The sequence below is a fragment of the Kryptolebias marmoratus genome, linkage group LG14, assembly GCF_001649575.2.
Source record: "Kryptolebias marmoratus isolate JLee-2015 linkage group LG14, ASM164957v2, whole genome shotgun sequence".
NCBI lineage: Eukaryota > Metazoa > Chordata > Actinopteri > Cyprinodontiformes > Rivulidae > Kryptolebias > Kryptolebias marmoratus.
The window spans coordinates 14,707,358-14,717,838 of NC_051443.1; the positions used below are offsets into that span (position 1 = coordinate 14,707,358).

The 10,481-nt window shown below is 40.1% G+C and overlaps 1 protein-coding gene across 1 annotated transcript; it reads left to right on the plus strand.

The window, feature by feature from the left end:
- Positions 1–581: 581 nt before the first annotated feature.
- On the plus strand, positions 582–6,377 carry ak1 (adenylate kinase 1). Its single transcript, XM_017407924.3, has 7 exons — positions 582–729; positions 3,302–3,339; positions 3,940–3,975; positions 4,074–4,237; positions 4,355–4,471; positions 4,564–4,755; positions 4,840–6,377. Exons 2-7 carry the CDS (start codon positions 3,333–3,335, stop codon positions 4,903–4,905), a joined length of 582 nt encoding a protein of 193 aa, XP_017263413.1. The 5' UTR covers positions 582–729; positions 3,302–3,332; the 3' UTR covers positions 4,906–6,377.
- The last annotated feature ends 4,104 nt before the right edge of the window (positions 6,378–10,481 follow it).

Sequence of the window (10,481 nt, forward strand, 5' to 3'; positions counted from 1 at the left end):
GGACTGGATTTCTCAAGATCTTGAGTGGAACAAAGCACAAAAGGCTAACTAGACTTGTTGGCCAACTCCAGCTATAGTTGTGTAATAAAGATTAGGTAAGAATGTAAAGTGTTCAGTAAAACACACAGATATTTGTTAGTCTCAGAGCAACTGAGTAAATATACAGTGCATAGTTCAACTCCACATTTATGAGAAGGAAATTCAGCATGATGGTTCTCATTTCAGGCCACAATAGTTTCTGTGTACAGTAGTATTTTCAGTGAAAATGTCATAGTTGCCATATTTAAATAATATCTGCCACATTTAAATTAGTTTAGTTTATCACTTTGAATTGTACTTCTTCTTAACCACTCAACTTGTTCCTGTAACTGTAACACAAAACCTGATTTTCATATCAGAAACTGAAAAAAGCAAGCAAAGATAAATAAACCACTTAATGCTCATGTGTCTCAGTCCTCCCTCCTCTCCCCCTGCCTCTAATCTCCCCCGTCCCCCTTGCGTCCTCCTGTTCATCATCTCCTCTCTCCCTCCTACAACCCTCTCCTCGCCTGCTCTCGCTCCCTCCTACCCAGAATGCAGCGCAGACTGAGCAGGCTCAGCCGAGCTATAAAAAGGCATCGAATGGGGGAGGGAGGGCTGCCGTGCAGCAGGAACTGTGCAGACACACGGGGAACCAGGGACGGCAGCCCCCTTTCACTGGGATCTCAAGCCACAGCGCGGAAAAGCGAGGTCAGTACGAAAGGACAAAGGCTGAATAGAGGAAGAGCAGGCAGGAATGTCTGGGACTGGGTTAGTGGTGAACAGAGGGATGCCAGAGATATGTGGGCAGGGAAGGGGAGTGGCTCTTTAATGGGATGGAAAAGGAATAACTGAGTGTCATTGTGAACTGTCCTCTTGTTTCTGCGGACACTGCTCTGTCACAGTTGAGAGTGGTCGACAATTTAAAAAGGATCCAGATGTTTTCGGTGTTGAGCCTGTTTTTCTTGTTTGCCACTCCCAGAAATAATTCAAAACAAAAAACATTACTAACAAGAGTTTCTTCATATTTTCGCTGTGACGTTTCACCGAAGACAGTCTGCTATTAATTTGACAGCACATCAGCATCTTGCTAACCCCTGCAGCCATTAAAGGTCATCTTCATCCAAGTCTGTGGAGCTATTTAACTCCACTGCCTGGTCTCTAATCCTCCATAAAGGTCTTTAACAGCCGATTACAGCCTGAGTGCTATTGATTCCGGTTTGGACGTCCTGCAAATCGAAGAGACCGCTCTCCGATCCAGGCACATCCACAACAGTAGCAACAAGGTTTCACACGCTCCATCCTTTCACAAACATCATGGAATATCTCCAAGTCCTCTGACGTCAAAAGAGTCCCCGCTTCTCCCCTTAAAGGGACAGTGCGCCTGATTAAAATTGCCGAAAATCTCAATTAACTGCTACATGGAGAATGTAGGAGGAGGATGCTTTGTTTTGTCTCCCGTCGCTTCAGGAGCAGACGGCCGGGGCTTCATCTTCATGCGCTTTTTTTCAACGGTTGATACAATATCCGGTGACAGCTGCAGACTCACTGAGTCTTTTTTTAGCAGCATGTTAAAAAACAGCAATAAGACATGAAGGGTGGGACAGGCGGGACGGTCTGATGTTAGGGTGGGAGTTGTGGTCTGTCCAGGATTGTCATTTTTTAGTTTGAAACATAAAGAATTCCTAAAAAATGACACACGCATCTCAAATTATATTTCATTTTATCCACCATTTTATTCTTTTTTGCAACTAACTGACTTGTTGCTTCATTTGTGTTTTAGTAAAATATACAGTGTTAAGGAGAAGTAGCACAACTCAAACTTTTATTCCCAATTAAAAGCATTACACTGCAGGAATGCCACATATTGTTTTCCTTCCAGCATGGACTCCTTTTCCAAGGACAAACCCATTGGACGGGTCCAAAATGCCAAAGAGGCAGTGGACTCAGGGGATGGCACCATAATAGGCCAGGGTGGGATTCCCAAAGAGGCTCTGTGCTGACTCAGATACCAGTCTTCAAGTGACATTTACCCCGGCCACGGGGTTAATGTGTGCCGACATAAAACTAGACACCTGACACAGCCCCACCACCTCCACCACCACCACCACCACAGCTGAGGCGCTATCATTGAACAAACTAGTTTACGCCGCTCTTCTGCTTAACTGAATTCAATTCTAATCCATGGAGCAACGTTTCTTTAACAGTATCCGTTCCTAACAGCTTACTTTATCTACGCAAATGGCAGCTTTCCTTCCACTGGCTTTAAAATATATATTGAGTGTGAGATTTATGAATAAATGTAGCTAATCAATGAGCAGAAAGTGCACACCACAAGAGAAATCTTTAAAGAAAACACAGATAAAATGAAACTGGTTTAGCTTCTTCTCAGCTTGAGGCGTCTGACGCTGGCAAGCTGCTACTTGAAGATAATTGTTGACACTTCTGCCCGGCCACCTTCCTCATTCTTTCCGTTATCTGGCAGGAAGTCAGCTAAAAGTAAAAGAGTAAAAAGAGACCCATTGTGCTTGTTGTCTTTAGACACATTCACTGCTGTTTGCACCTAATTAACAGTCCTGTGCTCAGTGTTAGATAAAAAGCTGGAGTTGCTGCAGGTCAGCTAAATTTGCAGCAGTAAATAAACTGCTTCGAAAGAGGAGAAGAAGCCACGGTGTCAACTTATCCCTGAAGTCACAGGCCATCTTTGTTTTCGAGTAGGCTCTAATTGATAAATGTTTATTTTTAAAATCACTTTTATGCCAAGAGAGAAAAGCGGGGCACTCCATTACAAGTGCAGAGCCAGATTGTTGAGTCTTATTCAAGTTCAGGTTCTTTCATTTGTACACCCTGATAGATTTAGCTGGCACCAGCAGCAGCCGAGGCTTGACACTTAAATTACAATAAAACACACATCCACTCTATAGACTCCAGAGGTTTCTTCAGGCCAGGAGTTTAAAAAGTCAATGTGCAGCGGTAATTTTTTGGAACATTTGGAGGAAAATTAAAACAAAACTCTATAGAAATGCACAACTAAGTAAACAAATACAGCAACTTAAATGCTGTGAGAGTATTTTATTATTATCCTAGTATGATTACTGTTATGTATCATTCAGAATAATCAACTAAAACAAATGTATTTACTTTAAAATAGAAAATTTTAATGACTGCAAAATGCAAAAACACAGCACAATGCCTATTTAAAGTATGTACACACTTCAAAAATGTTATGAAATTAACCCAAAAATGTGTTATAATGACTTTTTTTTGACTTTTTTGTCTTTAGTTAAAGGAAAGCACTCTGCAGACGCAACACAATGGCAGGTAATTAATGCATGTGTGTCATTAAAGTGACAAATGCCTATTTAAAGATAATTAAATGAGCATATTCATTTGTTTTGTCATTATTAATGGAATTCGATTTAAATAGACCAAAGGCAGATGAATGCAGTGTTTTGGTCTCTGCTGCCCTCTTCTGGTGTTTTTTCAGAATGCAAAAATCCTAGGACTTGGCATTTAATAAAGAAATCATGCACTTAAATATTGTTTTTTTCACAGAATAAAAATCTAACTCAAAACTAAGCAATGTAACTCAACAGTCCTGTAAATATGGCATTACACATTGATTAAATTTGCAGTTAAAGGCTTTCTTACATTTTCCTGTTGTTCCATGCAAAGCCCTGCTGACATTAGGTAGCAACTGTTGCCATGTCAACGCAGTTTGAGAAATAGCACAAATCAACTGCACAGCAAATCCAGTCAAAACAGCCTGTTGGACCAGCAGACATGGCGCAACAAAATACAGAAAATGCATCCACTGTTGACTCATGAGATGGTTTGTTACAATATAATCTGTTGATGTGGATTTCCCGTTCAGTTTGAAAACAAACTGCATCGTGATCTCGTTTGTCTTTGTGATTTCAGACAAAATTAAAGATGCCAAGATCATCTTTGTTGTGGGTGAGTACACCGAGCCAGTTTTAGCACTTCGCCACCAACACATTGAACCAGTCTTTCATGTCGCGCTGATGCTTTTTGCATTTATTTATTTTTTTTAGGTGGGCCCGGCTCTGGAAAGGGCACCCAGTGTGAGAAGATAGTTACAAAGTACGGCTACACCCACTTGTCTTCTGGCGATCTGCTCCGTGCCGAGGTGGCCTCCGGCTCTGAAAGGGGCAAGAACCTGCAGGCCATCATGCAGAAGGGCGAGCTTGTACCCCTGGTAAGAAAATGGCCCAGAACTAAGAGTGCACTCACATATCCAAAGTCGTTTGTATTTTCTGACCGAATTATTAGGTCACAATAAAGATTGATCACAGTGTTTGATGGCTGCTTGCAGGACACAGTCTTAGACATGATTAAAGAGGCTATGATCGCCAAGGCTGACGTCTCCAAGGGCTTCCTTATTGATGGCTACCCTCGTGAGGTGAAGCAGGGAGAGGAGTTTGAGAAGAAGGTGGGTGCATTTGCAGGATCTCACGTTTAAAAAAGTCACTCCTGCTGAGCACAAAAAAAAAGCTCAAATCAGCCAACTCTCCTCGATCCCAGATCGGCAAACCATGCCTGCTGCTATACGTCGATGCAAAGGCAGAAACCATGGTCAAGAGGCTCTTGAAGCGCGGTGAGACCAGCGGCCGCTCTGATGACAATGAAGAGACCATCAAGAAGCGCCTGGACTTGTATTACAAAGCAACCGAGCCAGTCATCGCTTTCTACGAGAGCAGGGGCATCGTGAGGAAGGTGCGTGTGACAGATCTGCTGTCTGTGAATTAAATACAAAGCATACGTAAAGTCTAACACACGTCTTCTTGTTTTGACACCCAGGTGGACTCTGAGCTGCCAGTCGATGAGGTCTTTGCCCAAGTCTCCCAGGCTATTGATAAACTGTAGTAAAACAACATAACTGGATGAGCTGTGTCTGGTTGTTGTTTTCTTTTAAATTCCCTCTTTATACATTTCTGAAAGGACTAAACATGACTTAATGGGATAACTTTCCCAAGTAGAGTACCTATTTTTTTGTTTTTCAAAGATGAAAAAGAGGCCCACTGAGAATTAAAGATGCCTTTAGACTAATCCATAGCAATAAGTATCCGAGTTTGAAGCCACAAAGCAACGAATCAGCCTGAAGCAGTGTCGTGAAATATATATTTTTCTTTTGGAATATGAGCTAGTTTGTAGTATCAAAGCCTTGCTTTGATTATGTGCTGAATATTTATGTGAATCCCACCGTGGGACAAACACACACACTTTACGGAATCTTTAAAGAGTCTGCACAATGCTCATTTAAAAGTTAATAATTTTGTTTTGACAGTCTCTTTTTACTAAAAAACAACAGCAATTTTTTCTTTTTCGTGTTAATGCAGCACCTCTTGTGACCCTCTACCTGCAATCCTGCTCTAATGCCTCCATCCCCCAAAGTGTCTAGCTGGCTTTTAAATGGTCTGCTGATGGGTCAGAAATGAAAGAGTGCAAGCCAGGCGCTCATTCTTTGGCGAGCCAAATAAACGACCAGGGCAGGCATTATGCAAATGTGTTACATGGTGATGCTGATAAGAAAGTTGAGAAAAAAGGCTGCTTGACAAATGAGGCATCTCAGGACTGTCCAGGAGCAGTGTCTTCTGGAAAGTGAAAGAATAACCTCCTTTGTTGGAGACTTTGCAACCTTGCAAAGCTTTTTTTCTTAAGCACAAAAACGTTATAGAACACACAGTAAAAAACCTCTTTAGTGTTGCCATCCATGACTCCTTTATCATTGTGTCCTTTAACAAAGACAAACCGTTTACACTTTTTAATCCCTTTTTTTTAACTATCATGTATTCTGTAAGAGACATTTGCTACTATATTTAAAGCATTTTGCATTTTTGTCACTATGTCAGACGCATTTATGAAGTGATATACATAAAAACTAAAGTCTATTAAAGATCCTATGATGACAAAATATTGTTTGATTTCAAATGGCAGAGCATTCTTTATTTAATATCATTTAAAAAATACAACCATAATTCCAAAAAAACTCGAGACATTGTGTAAAATTAAAACAGACACTGAATGGAATGATTTGCTAATCTTATAAACAAGGAAACATAGCAAACTTAGCAAATGTTTAAACAAAGAAACTACCGTTTTTGGGTGTGTGTGTTCGGGGGAGGAGTTCTGTGGATTAAATTCTGTGGCAGCTACACATCTCAAAAAAGTTGTGACAGGATTATGTGATCATAATCCTTTGTTGCTCCTGTCCTAACTATTTTGAGATGTGTTGCTTCCATCAATTTCAAAATCACCAAAAAAATTGGTACAATTTCCTAGTTTTAACATTTGATATGTTTACTATGTTGTATTGGGAATAAAATATGTGTTTATGAGAGTTGCAAATGATTGCATTCCTTGTTCATTTACAGTTTACACAACTTTTTCAGAATTAGGGTTGTAATTTATTTTGCACTATTTCAGCTACGCACAGACTGACATTATTGCTAATCCTGGACAAACAACACAGGAAAAGGTTTCTAACAATAAGTCATGATGAAGGTGCTAAAAAATGTAGACCAAACAGGATACAGGACACCCTGTTAAAAAAAACAACAGCTCAACCAATGTTATTCCAAAAATCCCTTTGAGGGCTGGATGACCAACTGGTCTTCTTCCTCTACCTCACACCTTCCTCCTCTTCCTCTTGCACAAACACATAATTTCCAGCTGGCTGAGCAAACATCACTGCGAGTTTCCGGCCTTCTCTCCGAGGACAGCGCCGATCATGGCTGCTCTGCAGGGATGAGGAAGGGGGGAGAGCGGCTCCGAAAAGGTGGACAGGATGTGTTCATCGGAACGTCAATCAGCAGAGGGCGTCTGTAAACGCTTTCAAAAAGTCATTGAGGATGTTGCTTGCATGCCTGGAATGCTGCGCTTACTTCATAAAGGTGCAAAACAAAGAGGGTGTAAGGATGCCGTGATGGAATTTATCACGTATGACACAAACAAACCGAAAACACATGTGTGATTTATCCACAACTTGTCAAGAAAACAATAAAATAAAGCAATTTCAACAGAACTTTGGAACAGACATAACTCATAGAACCATAAGACAAATACCATGTCACCTTCAGCTTTTTCTTTGTTTTATATTTATACATTTAAATGTTTTAATGAGACATTTTCTGTCATGTTGCAGTTTGACAGTGATCAGCGCTTTCCACCAACATTTTACTGACCTAACAGCAGGTTTGTAGTTCAAAGCTGCACATGGTAAGACAAAGTCTCTGCTTTTATTTTGGAAATCATAAAAAAGTGAAGGTGAGAAGGCAGGACAGTTTTTATAGTGGTTGGAGGAATGACGGACTAATATGTAAATGTGAAACAGGAGTTCTTTGCATAGCCACTTTAAGGCATTTCCTAATGTGAGATAATCTGCACAGCCACTTCAAAAAATAAAAAAAATGTAATTTGAGCATTTTATGAGTGCAGATTCTTTCCTACAAGTCATCATTTTAGAATATAATGGGATTTAAATTCTGCAATATAATGAGCAGAGTATTGGAGAATGGATGTTACTGAGTCGATGTGCAAAGTTTTCTGTTTTTACGCAGATTCATCCCGTGCATGTAACAGCACTGTATGATGTCCCAGTGGCTTTATTCCTCTTTAATGTACAGCCATTTGCTCACTTCCTCAAGTCAGAGGAGTCTAAATGAAGTGAAATGACAAGAGAGAAACAAAATGACTCAATGACCCCTTCGCTGAATAGATTAGGGCCTTCAAAACAGTTTGAAATTCAGATTATTCACATGTCTTCTTTTCTATTCTCCTGTGTTTTCCACATCATGCTCATTTTAGGCCGTAATGTCAGATAATGCAAGCTGAGAGGTCCATGAGGACTGGGAAGGCAAAAAAACCTGAAATGTGCCATGTTGTTATGTAGACATAAAAACTGTCAAATGAGAGACCACACGTTAAATAAATAAAATAAAAAAATTCGAGCAGTTTTCACGTCTCAAACGTTAAAATGACAGAATTTTAGTATTTCAGGAAGAGTTTGAGCATCTGAGCGTGGAAATAAATGCATGTTCCCAAATTCCAAACATGACAGAAAAAAAAGCAAAGTCCATTTTTACTGCTGTGAGTGGGAACATGACAGGGATTTAAAAAAAAATGAATTACGGTTTTAAAAGTGTACAAAACCAAATTAGATGTTAGCGTGGTGTGACAGAGGAAATCCTGCACTGTGAAAGCTTTTATTTTTGAGCAGTTCCAAATTGATTTTTATACTTTTTTATGGTCTCAAAAATCCTGTCCTCCACATTCTTACATGGCCATGGTGAAGAAACCATCAAAAAGTTGTAAAACCTTTCACACATGGATTTGCAGATGAACAAATCTCTCAAACTGAACCTTTTGTGCTAAATGCCAGATGTAACATTGAACTCTTAACATTTTAGAAACATTTTTAAAAGCTTGAATGAAGTTTGTTGCTGTGCACTTGTCCCAGACTAGTGAACGTTCAAATAGGTTGGAGTGCTCTCACGGAAACCCATTCAGTTTAGTATTCATAAAAACATGTTATAAAACCATTGCGGGCATTATCTGTGAAAGTCAAGATTTATAATTCAGCCTTGAAATTGTGCTTTTAAAAAGGACTGTTGAGTTTTTTTGGATTCATCAACATAGTAAACAAGTTATTCATTGGCAGCTGCCAAAAAGCAACAACAGGGGATAGTGGTTTGGCTTGTGTATGTGCCTGTCTGTTAGCAAAATATCTTATAAAACACTGAACTGATTGTAATGAAACTTCCAGAAAGTAGTCACTGGATGCACATCTACAACTGATTCACTTTTGGAGATAACCCGATCAAAGATGGCTGCCACAACAAACTGACGTTCAAAAACTCAAAAATGGTTATAACTCAGTCAGTTTTACAGACACTGAGAAGAAAAAATAGTGTATTAGTAGTTGAGACTGAGAGCCACACATATTTTAAGTACTAAAAGACTGCAGAAGATCTTTGTGTAAAAGTTTTCCATTAACTATTTTAAGTCAACTCTGTCTGTTTGTTAGCAAAATATCTTATGAACCACTGAACAAACATTAATGAAGCTTTCAGGGAATAATCACTGGATGCACTTCTACAACTGATTGATATTTCAGAATCAATCAAATTTAAGATGGCTTCCACTGCTAATCTACATTAGCTAACACAAAAATGTCTATGGCTCAGTGAGTTACAGATAAAATTGGGTGTGGTAGCAGCTGAGAATCCTTCACAACACAAGCAAGACACCTTGTGATATCGCATGATGTTGTGTTATTTATAATGTTATTTTCAAGGTTCAACTAAAATGTTGACAACTCTGTCATGTCTCAGCACAAGATGATCTTAGCCTAAGACTAACAAAGGCAGGTGATACGCATTCCTTCAAGGAATGCCAGGTCTTTAATTTCCTGCTCTGTTTTGGAAAAGCCAAAGCTTCTCTTAACAGTCTCAGACTCTGTATCTGTCCTTGATTTTTGTAATGCTGTTAGATGATTGTAGTGAAACATTTTTACCACCCAAACGGAGCCTATAGGCTAAATGTAACCTGGACATTCGGTGCGTCAGAGTTATCATCTGGGCCACCAGTTAGGGATCCACACAAGTCTGATCTGGGAGCACAGTTTCCCGGAAAGTTACGTGAGCTTTAATGACTGCAATTAATTGGGACCACTCAGTCGACTAAAGCCTCTCTTCACTCCCAGCAAAAGCCCCTGAAATCCTTTGAAAATGAGATATGATTTTGAAAATGAGGCTGTTCTGTAATGAGGGCCTTGTCATTTAGTTGCCTTAGAGGATTGGAGATGTTCGTTAAATGGCTTTCTAATGATGACAGGCTTCTGTTCTTCTTGTATCGGTCTAGGATATTACCAGTGAAAGCCCAAGCGTGAGATCCCCCCTTGGAGGACGATAAGAAAATGAGGAAGTCGGCGCATACTCTTTATTCTCTTTCTCTACTCTGCTGTAGACTGTGGCTGGCTGGCTGGCTGGCTGGCTGGCTGGCAGCACAGAGACCCAGTGGCACCGTGAGGGAACCAACGTCAACTTATGATGAAAGACGGTGGCCGATTGTTTCCTGTTATTGAAAAAGTACTTGTGGGGAGGAGGCGAAGAGTTACGGGGGGGAAGACTCCAGTATAATGGAAAGCCACTGAAGCAGAGTGCTGCTGTGGAAGTGTCCTTTAGCGAGGTGGAAGCCGACTGTGACACGTTCTTCATCTGCTAAATGCAAACCGTGTGAGCTATAAGAGGACGGCAGTCATTTATATGCCAAAGAACATACTGGGGTCATGAACACAAGCAGTATATAAATCAACTACAGAGGGCTGTGGCTCATGTGCATTTGTTTGAATTGGCTGATGACTACTTGTCACACTTAAACTTTGACATGTTGTTTTGTTTAAAACAAAATATTGTGTTGAACTATAGTAATTTTTATTATCT

Bases quoted from the DNA above. Each gene is read 5' to 3' on its own strand.
- ak1 (XM_017407924.3), top strand. The intron at 3,976-4,073 runs GTGAGTACACCG...TATTTTTTTTAG, and splicing joins CAAGATCATCTTTGTTGTGG to GTGGGCCCGGCTCTGGAAAG. The intron at 4,472-4,563 runs GTGGGTGCATTT...CCTCGATCCCAG, and splicing joins GAGAGGAGTTTGAGAAGAAG to ATCGGCAAACCATGCCTGCT.